The sequence below is a fragment of the Colobus angolensis genome, unplaced genomic scaffold, assembly GCF_000951035.1.
Source record: "Colobus angolensis palliatus isolate OR3802 unplaced genomic scaffold, Cang.pa_1.0 Scaffold449, whole genome shotgun sequence".
NCBI classification, from domain to species: Eukaryota; Metazoa; Chordata; class Mammalia; order Primates; family Cercopithecidae; genus Colobus; species Colobus angolensis.
The window spans coordinates 719,113-746,545 of record NW_012117921.1 but is presented as its reverse complement, the minus strand read 5'-3'; the positions used below and the strand labels follow the sequence as shown (position 1 = coordinate 746,545).

At 49.1% G+C, this 27,433-nt stretch overlaps 1 protein-coding gene across 4 annotated transcripts; it reads right to left on the bottom strand.

Annotated features, from left to right (window-relative positions):
* Positions 1-1,222: 1,222 nt before the first annotated feature.
* KLHDC8A (kelch domain containing 8A) lies at positions 1,223-21,659 on the bottom strand. 4 transcript variants are annotated; one of them, XM_011957741.1, is made up of 9 exons: positions 21,557-21,659; positions 21,103-21,138; positions 13,352-13,566; positions 9,071-9,406; positions 8,166-8,730; positions 4,770-4,934; positions 4,320-4,535; positions 3,634-3,735; positions 1,223-2,723 (listed from the first exon to the last, which is right to left on the bottom strand). In XM_011957741.1, exons 5-9 carry the CDS (start codon positions 8,539-8,541, stop codon positions 2,530-2,532), a joined length of 1,053 nt encoding a protein of 350 aa, XP_011813131.1. In that variant the 5' UTR covers positions 8,542-8,730; positions 9,071-9,406; positions 13,352-13,566; positions 21,103-21,138; positions 21,557-21,659; the 3' UTR covers positions 1,223-2,529. The 4 variants fall into 4 exon arrangements, with proteins under 4 accessions (XP_011813131.1, XP_011813134.1, XP_011813132.1 ...); XM_011957744.1 differs by lacking the exon at positions 9,071-9,406; XM_011957742.1 differs by lacking the exons at positions 9,071-9,406; positions 13,352-13,566.
* Positions 21,660-27,433: the final 5,774 nt, after the last annotated feature.

Below are 27,433 nucleotides of genomic sequence, written 5' to 3'. Positions count from 1 at the left end.
AGGAAGTGCCTTACCACCTGTGAGACAGCATTATGATTGCTGTTGTGTATATTGGGAAATGAAGACAGGAAAGGTGAGGAGCCTTCCCAAAGTGGAAAGGGAACGGGAAAGCCTATGGGGGTGGAGGAGCGAGGCCTGGGCCAGGCCATCTTACCCCCAGATCCTGTGCTGCCTCTGTAGCTCCATGAGGTACAGGACCACATGGCTTAACAGACATTCAGTATTTCCCTCATTCCTCAGTGAGGCACCCCTAAAGTCTTTCCAGAATGGACTTCCAAGGGGTGAGTCCTTAGCAGATGCCAGCTCCAGCCCTGAGTTACCCTCACAGATTCCAGCGGCTAATTCAACCTTTTAGAGCTCTCTGTACTCCCAAGGTTCTGTCTGACCATTTAAAAATGGTTCACTGTCTGGGAATGGTGGCTGAGGCTTGTAATCTAGCACTTTGGGAGGCAAAGGCAGGAGGATCACTTGAGTCTAGGGCCAGTTACTTGGGAGGCTGGGGTGGGAGGATTGCTTGAACTCAGGTGGAGGGTGCAGTGAACCCTGGTCGCACCACTGCACTCCAGCCTGGACAATAGAGCAAGACCCTGTCTCAAAAAAAAGCTCAGCCCTATCCATGCATATAGGACCACTTTGTGTGCCTGGAAATGCCCCCTCCCATAAGGCTTGGGTTTCTCTTGGAAAGGGTGGAGGCACCACTGTTGCTAAACACCTTCCTTGGGTAGGGGATTGAGGAGACAGGATGCCTTTGGAAGAGCATCCCCTAACGCACAGTTCCATCATCTCTTATAGTATCTGCAGCTCCTCCAGCTCCTGTTTCTATCAATTACTTCAGGGGCTCAACTCAAATATAGGGATCCAGAAGCAGCAGGGGAGGCCTCTCTGCAGTCTCCTCACTAGGGGGCAGCAGCGGCTACCGGAGGCCTCCCAGCCCGGGGAGGGGAAGGGAAATGCTGGGCCAGCAGGTGGCAGTGCCCTTCTTGGACAGAAGTAAGGAAAAAAGTCCAAGTACCTAGAGAAAGGGAGGGGGAAAAAATCCGTATCCTGTAAAGACTCAGGTTCCACTTGTCCTTGAAGATTGAGCTGAAGGTGTCATACTCCCTCCCTCCAGGAGGCTCCCTAGACCCCTCAGATCCAGATAGGTGATCCTCCTCTGTTCCTGCCTCCTGGAGAAAGAATTACACTATCACCTGATGAGTGATACCTGACTCCTCCAGAACCCTTCAGGGCAGGCATTTTATTCATCATTTATTTTAAAAATAACTGGGAGTCAGAAACAGATGCTAAGAGGAGGCACATTCTTCGAGTTTTTTAAAAGAACCCTTTCTACTTTGGATAGGACAAAAATGAGCTTTGGCTGAATGAACTGAGAATAGACATAAGAAGGACTGAGCTGCTGATGAGTTCTGAATGGAAGATTAACATACAGTCTCAAGGCAGGAGAAGAAGAATATGTGCTGTTTTCCTGGGACTGGGGTAACTGGTGGTGGCTGTGAGAAGGCAGAGCTCTTCAGAGGGGACAGCCAAGAACAGGTGGTCACTGCGGGCCCTCCTTAGCCTGAGAATGCCGGAGGGATTGTTTTATGGGGTCCTCCCTGCCCCTCAAGACACCCTTCTGCCCCACCCCCACACCAGGGTGCTAGAGAAGTTAGGAATATAGATTTTAATCATTGTGCTGCTGCTATTAACCAGAGTGCAATTAATCTATCTTTTGTGGATTTTGATGCCACAGTGTAAATGAGAAGGTTTCACACAGAAACCCTCTGGGGGCCTTCGGTGACAAAAGGGCTAGGCCTCTGGTGGGGAGGGGGTGGAAGAAGGTGAAGCGGAATTAGGAGAGATGTGGGGAGCAGACCCATGGCCGGGAGACTGCTCCTTCTCCATCATCACATGCCTAGCAAGGACCCCAAGAGGAAGGGATTCTTCCTGCCATGGCCTGGGCTGTCCAAGTGAGTCTGACTTCCCTTCCAAGACAGCTGCCTCTAGCTTCATGTCCAATTCTCGCTGAGTAGATGAGGTCCAGGGTAGGCCCACAGTTGACCACCAAATGGTGAAGAGATATAAACCAAGGGAGAAGAAAGGGGTTTGGAACCCCCAATTATTCTCCATTTTTCATCCTAAGCAACCTTAAAACTAGTTTAGAGCTGGGGAAAGACAGCAATAGCAGTTTATCCTCTCTGTCAGAACTGCTCTACCTGCCTCCTGGAGATGGGGGTCGGGGGAGATGGGACTCACAGGAGGGAGAGGTAGGAAATATTCCTGTGCCTTTCTGTGCCTGTGCAGTAAGTGGAGACTCTCTTCAGAGTCAGCTCTGCAGCTGGTTGAGTCATCTGTGCCTCTTACAGTTTTCTGAGATTGGTAGGATTTGGAGCTATAGAGAGGTCACTTAGAGCCCCAAGGCCAGACTCTACTGGCTGCTAACAGGAGCTGACATTCTGGGAAGCAGCCCTGACTGCTTGGACAAGATCATTCCTCATGTCAAGAGTGAAGTGATATGGTCCAGGGCAAAGGTACTGGACCCAGAGACAGCTAGGAGTCAGAGACACACAGGGCCTCCACTGCGTCACTCAGACCCTGGTTGACACCTCCCACGGCGAGGAGGCAGTTCTTGATGACTATGCTGGAGCAGGCACAGCGGGGTGTGGGCATGGCAGGGAGGATCTCCCATTTGTTCTTCCCTGGGTGGAATGCTTCCGCCGTCTCCAGGACAGTGGGTTGATTCCCTGAAAATGTCAAGGGAATCAGACCTTACAAAGGAGTCCAACCGCCAATCCATGCCCCACAGTCACCCCACCTTCCTCCCTTGGGCACCCACAAGCAGAAGCCAAGCAAGGTCAGATTCCTTGGCTACAGGATAACTCCCTTTACTAAGCCAGTGGCTTTTGTCAAGCAGCCACTTTGTCCCTCCTACCTTCTTCCTTTCTGTCTCTTTAAGAGTAAGCTTTCTTTCCCTACCCATTGCTTTTCACCAGAGCTTTCTAGCACACTACTGCCTCACTGCTGCCCTTTCTTAAAAAAGGTACCAACATGGTCTAGCTCACACGGTTCCTTCATGCATGAGTAAAGTGGGAGTTTGTCCACACTAAGTAGACTTGGGGTACCTGGAAGCCCTGCTGCCTGGACCTCTCTGCCTTGATGATGGGGGACTTGTCACTTTAAGTCCTTCCTTCAAAATACCAGTAATCTCTGGCAGAGTTAATATGTCAAATCCAAGATTCATCTGTTGAACTTATTTAATCAGATTGCTTTCCTGTTCCATGATTGGGCTGGGTATCCAAGGAGAAGAGATTGGTCAGAGGAAGACCAAGGCTAATCCCCTCCACATTTTGTCTCCAGTCATGCCCGTTTAGGGATCTGTGCTCAGCAAGCCTGTGCTGCACGGCTATGGGTGTCCCTTATTCTCTCTGTGTCACACTTTCCCCCATGTAGGAGGACAGAAAGGCCACACCTGGGGCCCATAGTGGATAGGTAATATCCAGGCTGGAAGAAAGGGAGTGCTTTGAATTTTTTGGAGTAAAGTGGTAGGCAGGTGGTCTGCAAGGAGCCAGTACCCTTTCCTGAATATGCAAAGTGCCAAGGATCCACCGAGCACCAGAACTACAATAAATTCCAGCCTGAAAGCGCCATCCTTACCAAGTCCCCCAGCCACTATGACTCGTCCACTCAGAGAGCCAGCCACAAAGTCTGCCCGCCGCTTCTTGAGGAAGAACGATCGTTCCATCTTCAGCCATCCCCCTATAGGCCATGGACAATGGTGGGTTATATAGAGAGAATGAGATACAGACCACTCCCACCAAATACAGATTATGGCCCAAATAGCTTTCACCCTGGGCAGTGTCTTCACTCTATTTATCCTTTATGCTTGGGGAGTACACAGTTCCTCCTGCTGTTTGAAATTCTCTGTGGCTTCCCCCTCTCCCATGCTTGCTGCTCTGTAAGGCATCATCATCACCTTGACTTCTGCTTAGGAGGCTAATAGAGGCAGTGAGGATAGGAGTCAGGATCCTTATGTTTCTCCATCAGTAAAAAGTAAGAAAAATCCCTCTCTGACCTGGTCCTGTGTGAATATTGTAAGAAAAGACAATATAGGTAGAAAAGGGGCTTTGAAAAAAACCAACCAAGCAAAAAGGGGAACTATAGCAATGAAGGAATTTGATTCCAAGAGTATCCCTGAGTGGAGAGGGGTGCTGAGACTTCCAAGAAGCTTGCTCAGCTGGGTAAATGGCCCTGGAGGATGGCTGGAATGGGTGTAAGGGATGGGGAGCCAGCCAGAAGGGCAGTGGGCAGCCAGAGCTTCCTGGGGAGGGTGACCAGCTCACCCTGTTCCATGTCAAACACGTCCATCGTCCGCAGGAACTTGGGCTGCCGGTAGAGGCGACCTTGCCGCAGGCCTCCCAGGCTGTACAAGTGGCTGTCCAGGGTCACAAAGCTGGAGAAGGCCCGCTTACAGGGAATGTTGGGAAACTTGGTCCAGGAGCGAGTCTCGATGTCAAAGACCTCGAAAGCGTTGACTGCGTACTTGGACTGTCGTCCCCCTGGGGGCCAGAGCAGGATAGAGGTTGGGCAGAAGGGTTGTCCCTGAGGACAGGGACAGCGAAAAGGGTTTCCCCTTTTGACAGTTACTCATTCATACAGGAAGCTCCCGGTGGGCTGGGCAGTGTGATTATCCCCAGTACCGACGAGATGCTCAGCACACAGGCACTGCTTCCCATGGGAACTGAGCCAAGGGAAGGAAGGAGGGTAGGTATAGAACAGTAACCCATCCTTACCCAGCACGTAGATCTTGGAGCCTCGGAGGAAGGAGGTGGCAGCATATCTCGGGGTGGGCATGGGTGCTAGCGATACCCACATGTCCTTGAGCATGTCATAGTGTTGGAGGTGGCTGTGTGGACGTAGGTCCAGGCCCATCCCACCTGCCGCATATACTCGGTAATCTAAGAAGAAAGGCCATACATGCCCCTGGCTTAGCTCACAGGTACAGCAAGGCAGGCCCACCAGCATCCATTGCCTCCCATGGCCAGACCAAGCTTTCAACCACTGCTCAGCCAAAGTGAGTTATATCTGTATCAGTGTGGTTGATAGCACCATTCAAAGAAGTCCCTGCTACAGCTGAGCCTGAGAGCCTGTTTTTGTTTGTTTGTTTGTTCGTTTTTTAATTTAGATATGGTCTCATTCTGTCATCCAAGCTGGAGTGTGGGATAATCCATAATTACGGTTCACTGCAAACTTGACCTCCTGGGCTCAAGAGATCTTCCCACCTCAGCCTCCCAAGTAGCCTCCCAAGTAGCTATGGTGGCATGTACTACAGGTCCATGCCACCATACCCGGCTAATTTTTGTATTTTTTGTAGAGACAGGGTTTTGCCATGTTGCCCAGGCTGGTCTCGAACTCTGGGGCTCAAGCAATCCTCTTGTCTCCACCTTCCAAAGTGCTGGGATTACAGGTGTGAGCTACTGCGCCCAGCTGCCTGGGTGTTTTGAAGCCATGGTATGATTACATGCCATGTACATACTAATGTACATGTACATTAGTATGTAAATGTACATACTAATCTTCCTTAGTGTCCAGCCCTTTGGCTAAGCCTGAAACACTGCATGAAGTCTAGGCCTGGAAAACTATTTGCAGGTCTTGTCCCCTTCACTGTCCTCCTCCCTGGGCAGCCAGAGGGGAAGGCAAAGAGAACAGGTATTCTTTTTTTTTGAGACAGAGTCTTGTCTTGTCACCCAGGCTGGAGTGCAATGGCATGATGTCAGCTCACTGCAACCTCTGCCTCTCAGGTTCAAGCGATTCTCCTGCCTCAGCCTCCAGAGTACCTGGGATTACAGATGCCTGCCACCATACCTGGTTACTTTTTTTTGTATTTTCAGTAGAGACAGGGTTTCACCGTGTTGGCCAGGCTGGTCTGGAACTCCTTACCTCAGGTGATCCGCCCACCTTGGCCTCCCAGAGTGTGGAGATTACAGGCATGAGCCACCACGCCTGGCCTCAACAAGTAGAGATATTCTTCTGATGCCCTTTCCCCAGGCATTCACAAACTGGAAGTTTTTAGATATGGCAGGGGCCTTTAGAAATAAGATGAGTCATGCTGTCACTGGCCTATGGGACACTGGACTGCTGCTGGTCTCTTTGTGTCTGCCAGCCCCATGGGGGAATGCCATCTTCCTTCACACATTGGGAGACTTGTGGGATCCAGGAGTCACTTCGACTAAATGATATAGGGCGAGGGGCGAATGAAGGTGAAGCTTTGGAGAGAGTGCTGGCCTCTTTAAGAAACCGTGCCTAGGAAGTGAGCTGGGGTACTTTGAGAAGTGAGTCCTCTCATTCTCTACTACTCGTGACTGTAGGTGGCCTTTCAAAGGACTTCACTACACCAGAAAGGATGGGCAAGGCATCTGTGTTTCCCTGGGTCTCACCCCAGGACCTCCCGAGCCTCTCTCAGGGAGCCACCCCTGCCTGGGATTCTGTCTGCCAGCAGCCAGTCCTCACTGCTTCTGGCTCCAGGAGGCCTTTATTCTTAAGGTGATTGTAGGGATGAGTACTATTTCCTCCTACTTTCCAATCTTACTGGAAAAAAAAAAAATGCCAACCCTAGCCTGAGGCTGGAAGACGGTGCCTGCTAATGAGGAATTCACCTTGCACGAGCTCCACCCATCCCATCCTGTGTTAGTTGAAACACCTCCTCCTGGGAATCCTCCCATCCACTCCTCACTACTATTTTTGTGCCCAATTCTTACTCATCGTTTCAGACCCATCTGGGTGTCCCTGAACTACAAGGCTGGGTCGACAGCACTGGCTCAGTGCCTCCTGAATGATGGCTCTTCTGTCACCCTATTCCATCACCCTAATTGCCACATGTTACTGAATAATCTTTGTTTCTTTCAATGGATTGTAGGCCCTTGAGAATCTGTTAAATCTATAGCCCCAGCATCTGGCACAATGCCTGGCACACAGGCATGTAAATGCTTATTAAACTAACTCTTGAACTCATTCAGTGCCATAGTAAGAGCACAGATTCAATCATCACTGTGTCACCTCAGACCAGTGGTTTAACTAACTCTTTGGGCCTTATACTGCTTCTCTCTAAAATCAGAGTAACACTAGCACTTACCTCATTGGATAGGTTGTGAGAATCAAAGGGGTTAATGTATACAAAGCACCAATGGTAAGGATTCAATGAACGTTAGTTCTTAATCTTTCAAGACCATTTATTGAGGCCTGGGATGAAGATGTACTTTTTCCCTCCCTTGCTCTCTGTAGGCCTCCAGGCCTTCCATCCTTCTTACTGGGAGGTTACAGAAGCCCCACTGGCTGTGCTGCCCTGGGGGATTCTGCACTAGAGTTTCTCTCTGGTCACCTTCATTGGTCAGATCCAGACTCATGAAGGCAGGGAACAGATCTTCTGCCTCTTTCCTTCCTTCCTTGAGCCTGGCACTGTGCCAGGGACAGAGCAGGTGCTCAAGAAATACTGGTTCCCAATCTACAGTAGATTTGACATGCAGCTAGTATGGTTTAGCAGAAGAGGGAGGGAGGAAAAGGAGACGGAGGGAAGGTTGCACCCCACTGCAAGCCTGTGCTGCTCAGGTGTGTCTGAACTTGGTGTCTCCTCATTCCCATTGAACCATCTCCCACGAAACCCTTTGTGTTTTAGCAAAAGAGCTTTCAGAGCTCTAGGTTCTGGGCTGTACTAGGGGTGAAAAGAATGAAATGAGGGGCTTTGAGAAAGGAAAATGGGAATCACAAAACCATGTAGTGAGGACATACATGCGCTGAGGACTTAGTGAAATGGGGCAAGACGTTTCAGGAGCACAACCCCCAGAACATTCTGGTCTCCATTAAGCATCTCTGAGATTGGGAGGCAGAAGGGGAGGTTGAAGGTGGAAGAGGCCCCTGGAATCAGGTCCCAAACCCCTCTCAGTGGGGCCTGGTGATACTAAAGGATGGAGTGAGTATTGTCAGGACCCCAAATAGGTGTCTGGGGGTGGTGGCACCTGCAAGGCAGGTTTCAGGGGCTGGGGTGTGGCGGCGGGAGGTGCAGGCATTCTGCTGAACGCATGCGGTCTGCAGAAACATGGCACTAAACTCCACAGCCCACAGCAAATGCGTGTTTCCCTCGTGGCCCCCCCACTTCCTTCTCTCTGGCCGCCCTCAGCCCTGGCCCCACTTGCCTTTGGCCGTGACAGAAATGCCCATGGCGGCCTCACGCAGCATGCTCCTCTTCTTCCACTTGCCCTCATCGATGTTGTACATCTCCACGACCTTCAGGGGCAACTGACTGGTGCCCACGCCCCCGATCACCATGATCCGCTTCCCCAGGGCGGTGACGGCCACCCCTGCCCGGGCTGTGGGCAGCGGAGGCAAGGCGGTCCACTGGTCGGCCTCGGGGGAGTAGACCTCGAAGCAGTCCATGGGGACGCCGTTGTCGTCACATCCCCCGATGGCATAGACCTGGCCCCCGGTCTCCAGCAGGGAGCAGTAGACCCGGCGGCTGGGCAGTGGCGCTAGGCGCTTCCACTGGAAGTCCTTGACGTTAGGCACCTCCATGGCAGCCTCGGGGAGCGCCCGGGCGCCGGGAGAGGCGCAAGCGCCGGGGTCCCCCGGCTACTCGGCGCCGGCTCCCATGGCCCCTCTCACCACCTTCATCGGGTTCTCGAGCGCCAGCCCCAGCCAGACGCCGGCCAGTACTTCACTGTGCTCCGAGTCTCAGCGGTCCGGTGGCGTCCACGCCTGGCCCTGCGGGAGGAACGCGGCGAATCAAGGGCAGCCGGGGCCACGCGCTCTCCGGCGGGCACCAGGAGGGCTCCGCAGCCCCTGGTCAACTTCACCCGGAAGACGCGGCGGCGGAGGGCGCCCCCCGGCGGCGGCACCAGGCCCTGCACCGCTTGGTCCCCGCCCCCTCCCCACCCGCTGCTCGGACACTGCCGGAGCAATCCGCGGGCTGGGGCTTTCAGGGGTTCCGGGCGACGGGCAGTCCCCGGGCGGAGGAAGGAGTTAGCGTCTCTCGGTGTCTACGCCTCTCTTCCCCCGCGCCCCCTCCCCGCAGTCTCGGCGCCCCCGCCCCCGCATCACTTACGCTGCCAGGCCCAGGGAGCGCGGCGGCGAGGCGCAGACGACGCATCACCGGGGAGCCCGGAGCCCCCGCCCGGCTGCACGGGAGCCGGGGAGAGGGCGCTCTGTCCTTCCCAGTCCGCGCGCCGCTGTCACACATGCAGATGAGGAGATGAAGTGAACAGCGGGAAGGAGAAGCGGAGCCGCCGCCGGGGAGGAAGCCGGCGAGCCCGCTCCGCTCGGTCCCCATCCGCAACCACCACACCTGTGCAGGAATCCGCGTGCGTCCCGGGACACAGCGTGCTGTGACCTCTTTACAGAAGCCGCGCCGCCCGGGCCCCCGGGGAAGCGCTCACCTTGTCTACAGGGTCAAGGAAAGCAGGGCACTAGAACCAAGCACCCAGATGACGGGCACAGACTCCCTCCGGTGCGGGGGCGGGCTTTTGTGTTTGTTTTGGATGAAGAGGCAAAGAGTCCAATTACCCAGTTTATCTACAGTACACAGACTCAGTTCGTGACAGGCTGACTCAATAGCCAGCTTTGCTTGGGGGGAGGTATTATCATGTAGTTTAACCTCATGGAAACAACTTATGTGGGTGCGATGCACGCAGACCTCGCACAGGTACTTTCAAATATAACATATACACCCACTTGCACATAGATGCGTAACTTACACATCACCCTCCCCCCCGAAATAGACACATCCACAGAGACACTGACCAATGATGCACAGACAGACATGTGGACACAGCCAGAGACACCAACATAGACGAACACACACAGGCAGTTTTTCCATCTGCCACACACATGCACAACCCACCACCGCCACCATCACCCTTCACAAGCTTTAGGAAGGGGAAACCTGATGATCAAATCTCTGTCCTCGGCACCAACCCACAGGGCTTGACAAACAATCCTTGCAAGCCACCCTGTAATACCCTTTACAGGACAGTAGCCCCCAGTAACAAAGGTGCCCATGAGGCCAGAGAACCACCTGGTCTGGTGGACTGCAAGGCTGATGGAATCTTCCTCCTACTTGGTTCTCTCAAATGTAGCCAAGTCTTGAAAGACCCAGGCTTGGGAGGCTGGAAGACCTGGGTTTGAATCTTGCCTCTGAAACTTGTTTAACTACTCTAAGCCTCAGTTTCTTATACAGATAGATAGATAGATCTATATCTATATATTTTTGATAGATCTATATCGATATATTTTTTAAACTACAGTTACAATTTTGAGAAAATTTTAGATTCACATGCAGCTGTAAGAAAGAATACCCTTTACCCAGTTTCTCCCAATGGCAACATCTTACAAAACTATAGTACAGTATATATCACAACCAGGGTTTTGAAATTGATCAGTCAAGATACAATAGTTCCGGCCGGGTGAGGTAGCTCATACCTGTAATCCAGGCACTTTGGGAGGCCCAGGCAGGCAGATCACTTGAGGTCAGGAGTTTCAGACCAGCCTGGCCAACATGGTGAAACCCCATCTCTACTAAGAATACAAAAAAATTAGCCAGGCATGGTGGCATGCACCTGTAGTCCCAACTACTCGGGAGGCTGAGGCAGGAGGTTCACCTGAACCTGGGAAGTGGAGACTGCAGTGAGCCAAGATTGCGCCACTGCACTCCAGCCTGGGTGACAGAGCAAGACTCTGTCTCAAAAAAACAAAACAAAACAAACCTTCCACCCTCAAAATTATACAGTCGAGGTGGGGTTTGGTGGCTCATGCCTGTAATCCTAGCACTTTGGGTTGCCGAGGCAGGTGGATCACCTGAGGTCAGGAATTCGAGACCAGCTTGGTCAACATGGTGAAATCTCGTCTCTACTAAAAATACAAAATTAACTGGGTGCAGTGACGCATACCTGATCCCAACTACTCAGGAGGCAGAGGCAGGAGAATCACTTGAACCCGGGAGGCGAGGTTTCAGCAAGCCGAGATTGCAGAATTGCACTCCATCCAGCGGGCCCATTTTACTACTTTGAGTTCTTGGCTTAAAAATTCCACTGTTTTTTAGTTTGAATTCTCTGTGCTTACAAAGTAAGCACCTCTAGAACCTTCACAGAGGAAAGCTGTGTCTGTTTTCCCTATTCAGTCAGAACTCAAATTCCAAAAGCATGGGGTGTGAATTAATGAAATTTCACAGAAACACTGAACATTTCCCTTTCGTCCTAGGAGTCTCTAACTGCCTGGAGAAATAGGGAACGGACATTTACCTCAGCTTGAACTGTCTTCACAAAATCAGAATGGGTGATCGGAAAGATTTAAAGCCATAGACCTTCCTCAAAAGGGCTTGTTGGAGTCCATCCTCAGCCTCTTTTGCCCACTGAGCGTTCTACCAAAGCAGTGAGGCCAGGCTTCTTAAATGAGCCCTCACCATCCCAGCTGGGGCAGCTTAATAAGCAGACAGATAGAGCTCCACGCTGTATGTTATATTTGTGTCAGCTGTTGAGATCATCTAAGCCCTTGCATGGCCATTTTCTCGTAATCTTAAAACAGCCCTGGGAGGGGTTGCCAGGTAGGTATCAGTATCCACTTTTGACAGATGAGGAATTTGAGCCTTAATGAGATGAAGTGACTTACTTAGGACCATGCAGGCCATTCAGGGTGGGTCCAAGGTATGAATTCCAGATCTAGTACTCCTTCACTTTATCACAATTAAATCACCAATGAAAGAATTGTGCCTTATGAATGAAACCAAGCAGGTCCACTCTCCACTTGGCTTCTGGTCTTTATTCCACTGCGGTGAAGAAAGGAGCCCAGGCTCCCAAGGATATTCCAGCGGCTGCCCATACTGTTTGTGCCAGGCAGTGCAGGTAAAGAAGTGCTGGGATCCAGCCCTAGAATAGGCCCCCATTCTAAACTAAGGCTCATATCCTACAGGCACCATCTTCTATGCAGACCGTGGGATCTAGGGACTCAGACCCTTGGAAAAGTACTAAGAACAGGATGTCTTCCAGACCATGACCTAATTGCTTGTTCTGGAAGTCCTGGCTTCTCTCCATCTCCCCCATCTCTCTTCGTCTCCGCCAGGTAACATCCTTCAGTCCTTACACTGAGTGCACATCGAGGAAGCTTGTAACCTAGCAACTGCCACTTAAGATTCCCTGAGTCACCTGTGGTTTCCACTGCCTGGGCTGAGTGCACCAAGATGGGGCCTTAAGGAGTGCCAAGCAGAGGGAGAATGTCCAGTGACTCCTTTGATCCCTCCCCACCCTGTTCTAGTGTGTAACCATTTTTCTGGTCAGGAAGTTGTTCTTCCTCAAGTCATATCTAAATCCTTCTTGCTCTAAAATCTTGCATAACATTGAGCCAGGGTTTCTCTTTTGCCTTAAAAGGGGTTTGCGTTTTTAGGCTGGGTGAGGTGGCTCATGCCTGTAATCCCAGCACTTGGGGAGGCTGAGGCATATGGCTATATGATCCCAGGAGTTCGAGACCAGCCTCAAAAACATAGCGAGACCCTGTCTCTATAAGAAATAAAAGTTATCCGAGCTTCGTGGCACATAATCCTAGCTCCTAGGGAGGCTGAGGTGGGAGGATCACTTGAGCCCAGGAAGTAGAGGCTTCAGTGAACCAAGATTGTGCCACTGCACTCCAGCTTAGGTGACACAGCAAGACCCTGTCTCTCTTAAAAAAAGTAAGTGTTAGATTTTTTGCCTTGGTCACAAGGTAGGGTGGGAGGTTGGGGAATTAGGGGAGGGAAAAGTCATAAAAGCCTCTAAAGATTAGGCCTTTGGTGCTGTGGAGTCTTTATTATAGGTATTGATGCATCAGGGAAACTTGGGGATGCTCAGCCCCAGAAAAAGTCACTCAGTACGTTTTGGGGGTTTTTTTTGTTTTTTTGTTTTTTTTTTAAAAAAAAGATGGGGTCTTGCGATATTGCCCAAGCTGGATTTGAACTCCTGGGGTCAAGTCATCTTTTTGCCTCAGCCTCCTGAGTAGCAGGGATTACAGACATGCACCACCTTGACAGGCTCAGTAAGTCTTGGATTTGTTAAGGTCTCATTTACATACAGTGAAATGCACAGTTTTACTCAGTCTCTGTTGTCTGGTGGGCATTCAGCAGGATCCTGCCTTCACCAAACTGCGGTACCTTACGGGGAAATTGGGGGTGTTGTGGGGGACAGTTTCTTCCCGATAAACCAGGCAGATTCTCAGTGTGGCAGGCCATGGATGCAGTAACTGTGTGAAGGGTTTCAAGGTCTGGTGGAATTCCAAGTGTAGGGAACATTTTGGGGGGATAGGAGGAAAGAGGAGTTGTTTAGTGATTAGTTGCTCCTTAGCCCTCCCTAGAAATACTCTGTACCGGAGTGCACTCTGCAGGGAACCACGCTGGCTGGAGGCGCACACCAGGAACTCCCCGAGGCCAGGATCACCTTCTTTATGCAGTTTTCTTTCTGCAGCACCCCACAGACCATGTGGTCAGCATCAGATAGGCTGGATCTGAATCCTGGTGCAGCGACCTCCTAGCTGTGTGACTATACACAAGTCACTTGCGTCCTTGAATCTGAGTGTCCTCATCTGTGAAAAAGGGAATAAGAAAATCTACTTTCTAGAGTTGTAGGAAGAAGGAGGTGCCAGGCATAGTTCCTGGGCATGTGGTAGGTACCTCATAAAGACTAGTGTCTTTCTTCCCTTTGCGATGGCAAGTTTCTGTACCTCTGACTTTCAGGGTAGTGTGTCCCCCAGAGCAGGTGCCAGTTTCACAAGATAGGCAGCCTTACCAGGGCCCACACCCTCCTGTAGCCAATCACTTCTGGGCCTGTGTCTTAGACCGGATATCTTTTCTCCTAGCTAGCTGAAATCTCATCTGCTGCAACCTAAATTGCATTCTAATCTGGAGAACAGCTGTGCCCTTCCTTTAGCTAATCACCTTCTCATTCCTTACCAGAAGCATGGTCCTTATTCAGGGAGTGGGGAGAGAGGCTGACTCATCCAATTAGGACTGAGGCTGCCAGCAGACCAAGGAAAGGGTAGTTCCTCCCCCAGCATAGAGAAGCCTCATTAGGGCCTCCTCCCCACCAGTCCCAACATCAGCCCAGAGGAAGGATTTAGAGCTCACGTGGACTTGATGGGCGATGGCATGACACAGTTGCCAGCAGTCAGAACCAGGATCTGTATGTGATCACGTGGCACTGCTGCCCTGCAGGTGGAGGGCTGGAGTCCTGCAGAATGGCCTTAGCTATTCAAGTTCCCTTCCTGACCACGCAGCCTTGATTGGAGAGTTGAATCAGCCACATTCCTTCAGCTATCTGCCCTGCTCCCTCCCGCTCCAGTGCTTAGCTGGTGCCTGGAACCTAGAGAGGCTTAGTGAATATCCGTTAAAGAATGTATCTGTTCATCTGTAAGCACCTTCCTGCCTATTTAGGTAAAATTGGGACATTGGAAAGTGGACCCCAGATATGGGATGATAAGTGAAGGGCGGGGGTCATCTTCGTTTTCAGATTCAGGAGCTGAACAATGTAGAGAAGAAAGGGTTGGGAAACCGCACACTCCTCTGCTGTTTAGTGCGTGCGGGAAGGGATGCTTCTCAAAGACCTCAGCTACTTCCCTGTGCTTATTGAGAAAGTCGTAAGAGGAAATGCGGCTTACAATAAAGCCTGAGGATTTGAGTTATAAACAAGGAAGAATTTCCTGACCAGCAGTGTCAGAAACTTGAAACACCAGCATGAGGTGAGGTGAGAGGCCACGGAGCCACCTCCTCCTCTATTGCCACCCAGTGCATACTAGAAAGACACAGGACAGTCAGAAGACCTCTGCTACATCGTGTTACAATGTGGGCTATGACCTCCAGCCTACGTTTTGTTGTAACCAGGCTGTGAACTATGGGCAAGTCATATCCATTCTGGTACCTGTCAAATTAGAAGGAAGGAAGGTGAAGAAGAGAGCAGCTGGGGTCCCTCCCAGCTGTAGTGTTCTGTACTCCTGGGGTGCTATACAGGCTGGGGAGCCCTAGAGAAAGAAGCATTTAGCCATAGTGACAAAGCAGCAGATTCTAGAACGAACATCCTCACGTTCTACCAGGTAATACAATCACAGAGGTCTGGCCCCATCAGCTCTCACAAGCGCTGCCAGCTACCCCAGGTCCAGTCACCAGTGAGGACTTTATCAGGGCTTCCCCTGGCCACCCTCTCTTGCTACCACCACCCTCCTTTCTCTCCAGTCAGCCCAGGACAAGGGGATGCCTTGTGACAGCTGCAGCTGTGGCAAATGGGCTGGCTCCCTGTAGACCTTGGGCACCCACCTGGATGCCTTATCATGCTTCCTGTTGGGTTCTGACCTTTCTGGGGTGCCTGCTTCCAGGAGAGTATGCAAGGGTTGCAGAGGATGCAAGGGCTCAGGTCATCCTGACCTGGCTCTTTCTCTAAAAGTGAAAAAGCACCCATTTGTCCCAGGTCATCAGGCTGGGGCCCTTAGGGGGCCTAATCTTCACCCTATCTCATGAGGAGGACAGCAGAGCCTTTATGGGAGCAGCTCTGCAGAGGAGAAGAGGCTATAGGCTGGGGAAGGCTGCAGCAGACCACTCAGATGCGGCTCTTTAAATGCCCATTAGTAAGTTAATATTGCCATTTCCAAAGTCAGCAGCATCCTCCATTCTTCTTAATTAAAAAGAGCTCCATGTCCTGGCAGAGCTGAGAGAGGGCTCTGAATGATTTACACACCAGCCCTGCTGCTTCCAGCTGGGAAATCAGCAAGGAAGATTGATTGGCAGATGGGCCAGCCTGCCTGTCACGATGGCGTGCGTGCCTGCGTGTGCATGTGTGTGTGTGCATGCATGTGTATGTGTGTGTGCGTGCATGTGTATGTGTGTGTGCTGAGGCACTGGGAGCTGGCTCTCCTGCTGGCAGGCTCTGAATGAGCAGGGCCTCAGACCCACAGTCCAGCCCATGGAGCTCTGTAAGCCTAGAGGTAGGGCCTGCTAGAAACAAAAGGCTAAACAAAAGGCTGGCCTGCTGGCTCACCCTCTTCCTAGCAAAACTGCCTTATCTGGAAGACAAAAGCTCATTTGTTGTCTCATCCACACCCAGGAGAGAAGGGGTCACTCCCCGAAGATTCCTCTTGTTTCCACGTAGAAGTTCCTCACTTGGTACATAGCATATATTGGACTTTTATTTGATCATCACTGCTCACTTTAAGAGGAGACTTTCTCGGGTGGGCGCGGTGGCTGACGCCTGTAATCCCAACACTTTGGGAGGCCGAGGTGGGTGGATCACCTGAGGTCGGGGGTTTGAGACCAGCCTGATCAACATGGAGAAACCCCGTCTCTACTAAAAATACAAAAATTAGCCAGGGATGGTGGTGCATGCCTGTAATCCCAGCTACTCGGAAGGCTGTGGCAGGAGAATTGCTTGAACCCGGGAGTTGGAGGTTGCAGTGAGCCGAGATGGTGCCATTGCACTCCAGCCTGGGCAATAAGAGTGAAACTCTGTCTCAAAAAAAAAAAAAGAGGCTTTCTCATGGCCCGCCTCCCGCCTCTCCTTCCTTGCCTCCCTCCTAACTCCGAATTTTGTCTGACCCTGACATCCAGCAGGATCCAAGATTCTGGGCCCTTTATGGGGCTGAGAAGGGGATGATGAGATTCACAGTTTAGGCTGTTTAGGCTGGCATGACACTCTGCCTGGGCCCTCCAAAGAGCTGGGAAGTGAGATCAGTCACCCTGAAAGGTCCCAGGCCTCTTTGCCTCTCTCACCAGGCCTTGGGGCAGCCTTGTTGTCCGTCCCATGCCTCTACTCACCTCTAAGAACCCACCAGCCTCCCTGGGCACCAGAGAGGGTGGTCCTGCTCACTCTCCAGATGGAAGGAAGTGCCTGGTCACTGGGGCAGGACCTGTACAGAGGTAGGGAGTGGCTTTTGCTCCCTCTTCACCTCTCCCCTTCTCCTCTGGCACTTTACTTTACACACACACACACACACACACACACACACACACACCCCTTGTCCCCAGAGAAAGGACCAGGCAGAGGCACACTGGAGAGGAGGGGGTGGGGACTGGAGCACAGGCATCCTCCAGTGCTTTGCTTTCACCCCCGCTCCCTAGGGAGATGGCAATCTGCCGCAGTAGCAAGGTTACCATCTGGCATGCTGACCTGTGCTCTCTGTGCTGGAGACAGGAGAGGCGGGGCACCAGTGATGGGCTGGCTGCGAGTGCGTTGTGTGTATGTGTGTCTAAGAAGCCATGAGAGTCCGGAAAGGTGAGAACCAGGCCAAGCTTTGGGTGAATCAAAGGATCTGCCTGTCCTCATCACTCGGCACTCCTGGGGCTGGTGGATGTGTACCTGAGGATCCTAAGGAGCCACAGGGAGACTGCCTTCACTTCTCTCCCAGTGAAGGAAGGAGTGGCAGGGCCTTGGCCCTTGAGCATCCTCCTATAATCTGTCACCAGGAGAACGTGGCTGCCTGCTTAGCACCCAGGAACTGTCAGTCCATCCCCGCACATCACTAGGCAAGAAACAGAGTGACACTTCTATTCACACCCAGACCTAACAACTGCCCCCACGAGGAACCACTAGGGATCTCGTGTGTCCTTTGTTCCTCTCTAGTCCTGGCCCAGAAAGGACTCTTTTCTTCCTTGGATGACATCTCTCTGCTTTGGTCTCAGTCTTGGAAGTTATGTTCTGAGAGATTCCTTGATACAAGTCCCCCCTAAATCACAGGTTCTACCTCAGTGCAGGAGACAGCGAACTATGACGAGGGCCAACCTGGCCTGCTGCCTGTTTCTGTATGGCCTGAAATCTAAGAACAATTTTTGCATTTTTAAATGATTGGGGAAAAAAATCAAAAGAAAAATATTTTGGGATACATGAAAGTGATATGAAATTCACATTTCAGCATCTATAAATAAAGTTATATTGGAACACAGCCACACTCATTCATTTACGTGTTGTCTATGGCGGCTTTCCCACTACAACAGCAGAGTGGAGTAGTTGCAACAGAGAGCGCATGGCCCGCAAAGCGTAAAATATTTACTATCTGGCCCTTTACAGAAAATGTTTGTGCCCTCCCCCGCACCTTAGGCTGTTTTAAGGGAACAAGGGGAATGCCACCTTATTCTTTTCGTTTTTTGTTTTCTTGTTTGCGTGATACAGGGTCTCTGTCGCCCAGGCTGGAGTGCAGTGGCACCATCATGGCTCACTGGGCCCAGTCGATCCTCCTGCCTCAGCCTCCTGAGTAGCTGGGACTATAGACACGCACCACTCCCAGCTTGCCACCTTGTTCTTGACAACATACTTCGCACCACCGTGGCATGTTAAGTTGACACGGCAATATCTAGTGGCAATAAAGGAAATGAACATTTTGAGGGCCTTTCCTGTATACCAAGGACATTTTCTCTGTTTATCACATAATCTCTACAACAACCTTGAGAGAAACAAGCACTAAGAGGTCTATTTACATAATGAAGGAATGGGGAAGATTAGGAAACTCGCCAAAGCTATTAGAGTTAGGCAGAACAGGATCCTGGATTCAAACTCAGATCTGCGTAACCCCACAGCCTATATCCTCTCCAGGCCACCAGATTCTAAGATGACCACCAGCAGTCCAGCGAGGACCCACCCAAATGGCTGCTGGTTTGGGCTGCCCCCATGAACAGTCAGGGCAATTGGAACTTAGGCTTTAGGGACCCAGGCCCCACCTCAGCTTCCTCTGCCTCAGAGCCTGGTCCTAAGCATGGGCCACAGGCAAGTTAACAACAGTGACGGCTCCACATCAGCGCCATCTCCCTTTTCTTGCCTTCTTCCTCAACCTTTGCTATCTATTTTCATCACCTTTTAGCTTTCCTTTGGGAAGATTAAATTTGCATTTAAATAGAAAACCTCTTGAATGACTCTGGTGTAATGTTAAGGTACTAATTACAAATTCATTCCTCTTTAAAAATTAAAGCACTTCAGTTCATCTCAGGGGTGATGGACAGCAGCAGAAATGCTTGGTATTGACGTGTTGTGAATATTGAGCTGTTTATTGCAAAGTGCTTACAATCCCCCACCAGCAGAGGGCAGACAGGAGATGTTCTCAAGACCTATGTGGGAGATGTCTTGGGAACCCAAATCTGCTAAAAATAAATATCCGAAAGCGGTAATCCTTGAGAGAAAATGGAAGATGGCCAGTGGGATAGAAGCTGCTGGGGGTAGGGTGGGAGCACCCAGAAGTCCTCAGGTTGCCAGTTTGCTCAGTTGCTTGTAAGTGTCTCAAGGCAGGTGCATACCTGTTGTATTCAACACTCTTTCCCATCAGCAAAACTAATGCCTGGCATTCAATGGGGACCCAAGAAATATTTGCTGAATGAATGAGTGAATGAATGAATGAATGGATGAATAAGGCAATTAATCATGATGGGCAAGATCATTCATTCAACTACTATAGTGAGTCAGGCATTGCACTTGATAATTTACGTAAGTCTCTTTGTTAAATGATTGATTCCTTTGGATTTTTCCCAGGACCATGCAGATGACACACAAATTCTCCTTTCTCCTGAAGAATTGAACTTGGTATTTTACCTCCCGATTTCACAGGTGACAAAACAAAGTCAGAGAGGTGAAGCAATTAGCCTCAGAGCACCCAGTTCAATCTGAAGCTCAGCCAGGACGTGAATGCTGATCTCAGGCTCTGAGCCTGGCTCTCTATAAAGTGTATCACTCCCCCTCGTCCTGGTGCTGGGCTGGTTATTCCAGTGTTCACAGTGTCACACCCTAATCTTGGCCCTTGTCCTCAAGATGCTGGGAGCCCAAAGTCCAGTCCAGACTCTCAGCCAGGCTTAATGTCTCGGCTCCAGCCAAACCACTCTATTGCCTGATGCCCAATAGGCCTTTCATTTCCTGCCTCCATGCTTGGCTTTGTGCTTTCTGCTTCATATGCTCCTTCCTGCTTGTTGACATCCTATTCATCCTTCAGGGCTTGGCCCGAATGCCGCCTCCTCCATGCCTTGCATGATCCCTGCAGGCAAGAGCCATTTTTCCCTTTTCTATAGAACTTCCTCTGTAACTGTGTTAGCATGATCATAACCACCACCCATTATTCTCAACACCACACTACATTCTTTACATATTTTGTATAATTTGAACCGCATAAAAAGTCAATAATAATAACAATAATAATAATCATTAACAAGTATATGGTGCTCAGTATGTGTCATGAACTGATCAGAGTTTTATGTGTGTGTGAGTTGTGTGTGTGTATAATTTAGCCTATAAAGTAGGCACTATTATTATTGTCATTTTACAAAGGTGAAAACTGAAATTTAGAGAAGTTAAATGACTTGCCCATGGTCACACAACCAGAACAGGGATGTGAAATCCAGCTTGTCTGGCCCCAGAATCTCCATACCTATCTATGTAGATGTTCTTTCTTACCAGGTGGTAAGCAATGGAAGGCAGGAACCATGTTATGTGCCATGGTCGTCAAAGCACAATCCCTTCAGAGCCAAGTGTAGCAATGTGTGTGTACATAGTAGATACTCCATAAGTTTTAAAAATCTTAATTTTAGACACAGGGGACACGTGTGCAGGTTTGTCACAAGGGTGTATTTTGTGATGCTGCAGTTTGGGTTTCTATTGATCCCGTCACCTGGATAGTGAACATAGTAACCTAATAGGAAGTTTTTCAGCCCTTGTCCCCCTCCCTCCCTCCTTTTTGAGTCCCCAGTGTCTATTGTTCCCATCTTGATGTCCATCTGCATACAGGGTTTACCTCCCACATTTGTAAGTGAGAATATGCAATATTTGGTTTTCTGTTTGATATTCCATAAAGTTGAGCTGAATTCGGATCAGAAGCCAGAAGTTCTGGAGGTTGGCTCTATGTTGGTCAGTCTGTGCCCTGGACAGCAATCTTTGGAGTTAATTAGCTGCGTTAAGACCAGGTGGGAAGAAACCTTTAACTTCAAAGCCAGAGAGGCCCAGCTGAGAAGAAAAAGCCCTTGAAGACCCTTGCCCCTCCTGACCCCCATGCCAGCCTATCTGACCTGGGCAGCCCTCCTCTCACGGAGACCACTGCCTATCTCCCCGCCACCAGGCACTCAGAATGCCAAGACATCACTCTGCATAGATGGATTGAAATAAAACTTACCTGACTAGGGGGAAAAGGAGGACACCCGGCGATCATCTGCAAAAGACAAAGAAGGGGAGGGGCCTGGAGAGGGTCGAGCAGGTGTTGGCTCTGAGGCTTGTCCTAGGAGCAGACTGGGAATAGAGTCGGCAAGGTCCCCAGGGTCCCCAGGGCTTCCTCCACAATTGACGAGTCCACTGCTGCTGCCTCTGGCTGATCGACTGGGATGCAGCCAGGCCTCTATGCACAGGGCATGAGGCCAGCCCCGCCCTGAATGCACAGAAACTTGGGGTCCCTGAGTTCCAGGAGGCGTGACCCCCCTACTGAGAGGGCCTTAGCCAGCTCCTCAGAGCCCCAGTGTCTCCGTGCCTCTCCCTCCACCCAGTCTCAGCTACAAAGGCCCGCTCTGCGAGGAGAGCGGGTGAGGGGGCGGACACGCTCACACACACAGACAATAACTACCATGGAAACTAACCAACAAAAAGAAGATTTAGGGAGCCGGACTCCTCTGCCAGATGGGAGAGAATGGAGGGAAGAGAGAAAGGGCCTGTCCTTTGCAACGCTGCCAGTTATGCAAAGGACAAATATGCACCTCAGCCCTAATCCAACAATTGCAAATTTTTCCCTCCTCTGGGGTGGGGCTGTGGGTAAAAAGCAGAGAAGTGGGTTGACCTTTTTATATGAAGGTCCCAAACAGCCACCCCATACCTTTGCCTTTCCATGCACAGAGGAGGCATCAGTGGTCCAGCATGGGTGCGAAATTCCCGAGGAAATGCTCAGCACCGCTGGCAAAGCAAAACTCGAAACTCGTTCTGCAAAGCAACGTGTTTTACCAGGTCAAGCTGAACCTCAGGGCAATTTGATCACTTTCCTTGGGCAGATGGCTTGAAGGACTTTCTTAGATGAAAATCCCCATGTTTAGTGGGTAGCAAAACAAGGCTTTTCTTCAAGCCCAACCTTTTCTATCCATGATGTTAAAGCTGACTGCCCATAGTTTAAAGAAAGCCGGGGATGGAGTGGGTGCTAGCATAGATATGGGACATGTGGCTTTCCTTCCAATGGCCTTTAGTTCTGTTTGGGGGGATTTTTCTCTCTGGGATAAAAGAAAATCTAATGAGGGAACTTAAAAAAAATTCTCTGGAAGTACTGTAAGGGAAGTAAGGTAATCTGAGCATCGGAAAACCTGCTCTAACTCTTTAGCTGTGTGACCTTGGGCAAGTTTCTTCATCTGTAAAATGGGACCAATGGGGTTGTAGAGAGGAATAAATGAGGTAATATGTGTAACGTGCTTAGAACAGTGCCTGGCTCATAGTATTTGCCGTTATTATTGCTATTGTTGTTAATCTTTCTGATCCTTCCTTTCCTCAGCTATCAAATTGAGCCAGTGACACCAATCTCTCATGGAGATTAAATGTGAGGATGAATCATGCCTTTATAACTGATAGAGTGGTGGTTATAGGGGTGTATACATTTGTCAAAACCCATCAAACTGTGGGTTTTATTGTGTGTAATTTATACTTCAATTTTTTAAAATACAGGTTTATATCACCAGGTAAAGCAGCCATGAGAGTCTAGAACACAGGAAATATTTATTCTCTTCTTCTTCCCTAGCCATCTTTTCAGGAAGAGAGGAAAGGGAAAGTGAATGTTAGAAGTAAGAAGTAAAATAGAGAATTGCTGGGCGCAGTAGCTCATGCCCATAATCCCAGCACTTTGGGAGGCCAAGGTGGGAGGATCACTTGAGACTAGTCTGGGCAACATGGCAAAACCCCACCTCTACAGGAAATACAAAAATTAGCCAGGTATGGTGGTGTGTACCTGTGGTCCCAGCTACTTGGGAGGCTGAGGTGGGAGGATCATTTGAGCCTGAGGAAGTCGAGGCTACAGTGAACTGAGATCACGCCACTGCATGCCAGCTGGGTGACAGAGTAAGACCCTGTCTCAAAAAAAAAGTAAAAAGGAGGATTGCATAGGCAAGAGGCCATATTGATTTTGTAGGTAATGGGCCACCTATTGAGACTCAGATATTCTGGCTATTTCCTGAGGCTTGTGTATCAATCTGTCAGAGGCAAGTCCTGGGTAACTGAGTAGCCTTTATTAACACTCTCCTAATTTCATAACCTGGTAAAAGAAAGTGAACTGCACTGCAGGGTGCTTCCTACATCTGTTCTGGAAGCCTTTTCATCACAATTACTTCTCCACCACAATTATCCCTTTGTCTCCCAGACTCCCTGCTGGGCTGCACTTTGGTTCCTGAACAAGGCGACCTGGGGACCATTGGCTGCAGGGTATCACTCCTAATGAAGTGTTGGCCAGGGCAGACAGCTATCTATCAGAATAGTCCACAATGAACTGAGTTAGATATACATGGAAGAGACTGCTACAACCTAATTAAAGAGGAATTGTGTGTGTGTGCGCGCGCCCGTGTGTGTGTGTGTGTGTGTGAAGGGACTGGGAGGATGGAGAATAGTATGTAATTAAGAATCAAGTAAAGGTAATCCCTGGAGATAGACTATAGACCTCAAGCTAACAGCTTGCCTGAACCATAGCTGCTTGGGTGATAGTGGATATTGGAGTCATGCTGCCAAGTGGTCCTAAACCAAAGAGAAACTTGCTGTTTGTCTCTGTTTGTTCTATGGGGTGAAGTCTATAAATAAATAAATAAGATAATTCACATCTGAGAACAATTTAAACTCAATCTGTAAATATCCATTCTAAGCAAATATGGATGGACGATGGCTCTTCTGTTTTGTTTGGGGTTACAAGATTGAAAAAGAGGCAAATGCAAAGATGATGATGAAGAGGCTTCAAAGCTGAAATCCTTTCAGGATCATGACTCTCATCTCTCCAGAAATGTTTATATCTAGGGACAGGGGAGAAAGGAGGACGAGTTCAGATTGTGATAACTAAGATAATCACTAAGATGGTTGTAGCCCTACATTACAATTCTTGAATGTCAAACCCTGGAGATGAAGAGGTCTAACATTTAGCCCAGAACCTTTCCAATTATGAAAACAAGCAACAACTCTTTTGGCATTGGTCTGATATTCAGTGACAGAATAAAGTTTGTTCCAGCCGAAATTAGCAGGCTGGGGTCCAGGTTAAAAAGCAAACAAAGAAAGCAGCCAGAGGCAGCTGGGATTCTGGGACAGAGATAAGTCACAAAGCTGGGTTTATCTGCAGGGGTCAGGATTGATCAGCTCAGTGTGTATTTCCAAGGCTCTTCTCTACTCAGCCACCCCTCCCCACTCAAAAAACAAGAGGCCCACACCGAAATATAAAAAGGTGCTGGATCTAAAATCCTGCCTAATTTAAGCTCTGCTCACAAAGGAGGCCAGAGAGCAGAGGGAGGGGTGGAAATCAAATAAGTAAATGTCAGCCTTGCAGTTGGGTAGAAGCCATTAGCCAGGCAGAGCATCCAATTAGAAGCCATTGAATTAGAGCAGTGAAAGAAGGGCCTCACGTCAGAGGACACTGCGGGGAGGGCCGGCACAAGTGGGCAGGAAGGAACGCGGGGTGGCGATCAATGGAGGATTACCGGAAGATGTGCAAATGGCAGGAACAGATGCCTTCCAAATGACAGGGCACCCGGTCCAGATACTCTACATAAAATGCCCACATGGTTCCTTTGTCCTCCCCCAAATTCTGTCTGAGGGAGTCCAGCCATCTCATGGGCTATTTTGGAAAACACTTCTCCCTTTTGCCTCAACCCAGAGATAAAATGGGCAGCTCTCAGCCACTCTCAGATTAATCCGAACAGACAAAGAAGGGGAGCAAATCCCTTGGCAAATGGTGCCTGGGAGATTTCATTTTTCCGCTTTGCAGTACAAACCTACTCAAACAGATGCTAAAATACAAAGCGAAGTTTGTTCACATGGAGATGTTTTCATTTAAAACTATAATATTACTTTATTTTGTAATCAGTAATTGTCAATGCTCAATCTTTTTCTTTCTTTTTCTTTCTTCTTTTTTTCTTTTTTTTAACAAATTCTCATTTCCTTGTTCAGAGAAGAAAAAGATTCACATTTCCTTCCTTTCTCCTCAATTGGAAGATTTCTGATTCAGTCTCTTAGAAGCCATATAATTTGCCTGTGATGCCCATGTGCCACTGATCCTAGAATTTAGGGAGAAAAGTCCACTCTGAAAATAAAAATAGAAAGTAGTTCTGATTCAGGACAATCGAGTCTTACGTATTCATTGAACAACCAGCTAATGGCACCTTCTGAGTACGCAGCATGAGCTGGCAGAGCACCTTGGTCTGGTGCTCAGAAAGCTTCCAGGCTCAGGTGGGGTTAAGACACAGGGCTCGCCTCTGCAGAGTGGAAGGAAGCATATGCTATGGGACACATGATGGGTCTGTTCGTTGTGCTTTGGGAGTGGCGAGGAAGAAGTAATCATAACTATCAGAGGATGCCAGAGAAGACCTTGTGAGTGAAGTGGTCTTTGAGCAGGGACTTCGAAGAGGTGTTAGATTTGGGCCAAATTGAGTGGGGTCAGGCATTCCAAGCAGATACAGTGGATTCATGTTGCAGACTGGAGTGTGGCTGACACTAACTGTAGGGCTGCCAGATACAACATGGGATTGCCCAGTTAAATTTGAATATTTAGGATATACCAAAAAATGATTTGTTGTTTGAAAATCAGATTTAAGTGAGTATCTTATTTTTTACCCACTGTCTACTATTCCTAGAAATTTCTTTTTGTTTTTGGTAGAATTGGGATCTCACTTTATTGCCCAGGCTGGTCTGGAACTCCTGGACTCGATTGAGCCTCCCACCTCAGCCTTCCAAAGTGCTGGAATTCCAGGCATGAGCCACCACGCCTGGCCCAACATTTTTATTTCCTGAATCTGGCAACCTCATGACAACAGCAAATGACCACTCTCACACCTGGAGTCTCCTGCAGCCTGCCCAACTCCAAAGTTGCCTTGTGAGTTCTGAAAGGAACTGGGAATGGCAGCCCTAGCATGGATGTCATGTTAGAGGACCAGGCACGGTGACTGAAACCTGTAATCCCAGCTACTTGGGAGACTGAGGCAAGAAAATGCTTGAAGTCAGGAGTTCGAGGCAAGCCTGGGCAACATAGAGAGACACCTGCAACACCCCCTGCCCCCAATCTCTACCAAAAGAAAAAAAAAATTAGCCAGGCACAGTTATATGTACTTGTAGTCCTAGCTGCTCAGGAGCCTGAGGCAGGAGGATCACTTGAGCCCAGGAGTTCAAGGCTGCAGTGAGCTATGATCACACATCATTGCATTCTAACCTGGGTGATAGAGTGAGACCATATCTCTTAAAAAAAAAAAAAAAAAAAAAAAGGGCAAGGCTTCTCAGAAGGCAGTAGAGAGTCCTTGAAAGTTTTTGAGCCAAGAAGTGAAATGATCAGAGCAGTGTTTGGAATATTAATCTGACAGCAGCGTAAACAGTGTTTAGTCCAGAAGAGTTTTGTGATAAGGAGACCACACAGTCTTCCTTTATGATTATTTGTGGGGCACTCACTATGTGCCAGACACAAGGGCACGATGGTGAAAAAGAAATGAATAGTTCCTGTCCTAGTGAAGCTTATGACTGAATAAATTAACAAGCAATTGATTTCAATAAAGGGCGGTGCATTTCATCAGAGAAGAACTTGGCCTACTTAGAAGATTATCAAAATAGCCTACTGGTGAGAAGATGAGGACCTAAATTAGGGTCATGGAAATGGGAATGTATGATGTTTTTGCAAAGCAAGATTTTAGAATATATTCAGGACGTGATCAAGTGATTCGACTCTTAATTACAAGCATAGCTGGAGCAGGAGAAAAACAGATCATTAAAATCCAGAGACAACCCCAAATTCCAATTACTCAGGCGTTTCATGCTTCTCTCTCATCCATGAGTTATCACTGTATTTGTGTTTTTATGAACACACAAAACAGTAAAGCATAGTGGTTTTGAGAAAGAGCTTCAAAGACCTAAATATAAGAGCTAAAACTGTACAACTCTCAGGCGAAAACATAAGCGTAAATCTTAATGACCTTGGATTAGGCAGTGGTTTCTCAGATATGATACCAAAGCACAAGCAACTAAAGGAAAAAATAGATACGTTGTAGCATGTATCAGTACTTTATTTCTTTTTCACCTAACAATATTTCATTGTATGAATATTCCATATTTTATTTATCTGTTCATCAGTTGATAGGATTTCTTTTAGGGCTGATAAAATGTTCTAAAATTGATTGTGGTGAGGGTTGCACAAATCCATTTGGCAGAAGCCATTGAATTGTACACTTGAAATGGTTGAGTTATATGGTGTATGAATTACATCTCAATAAAGCTGTTTTTCTTTTTAAAGAGCAAAGTCTTTTTTTTTTTTT

Coding starts and splice junctions, on each gene's coding strand:
- KLHDC8A (XM_011957741.1), bottom strand. CDS start 8,541: ATGGAGGTGCCTAACGTCAAGGACTTCCAGTGGAAGCGCCTAGCGCCA. Junction 4,935..8,165: donor CATTTCTGTCACGGCCAAAG/GCAAGTGGGGCC, acceptor CTTTCTTCTTAG/ATTACCGAGTATATGCGGCA. Junction 4,536..4,769: donor CTCCAAGATCTACGTGCTGG/GTAAGGATGGGT, acceptor TCTGGCCCCCAG/GGGGACGACAGTCCAAGTAC.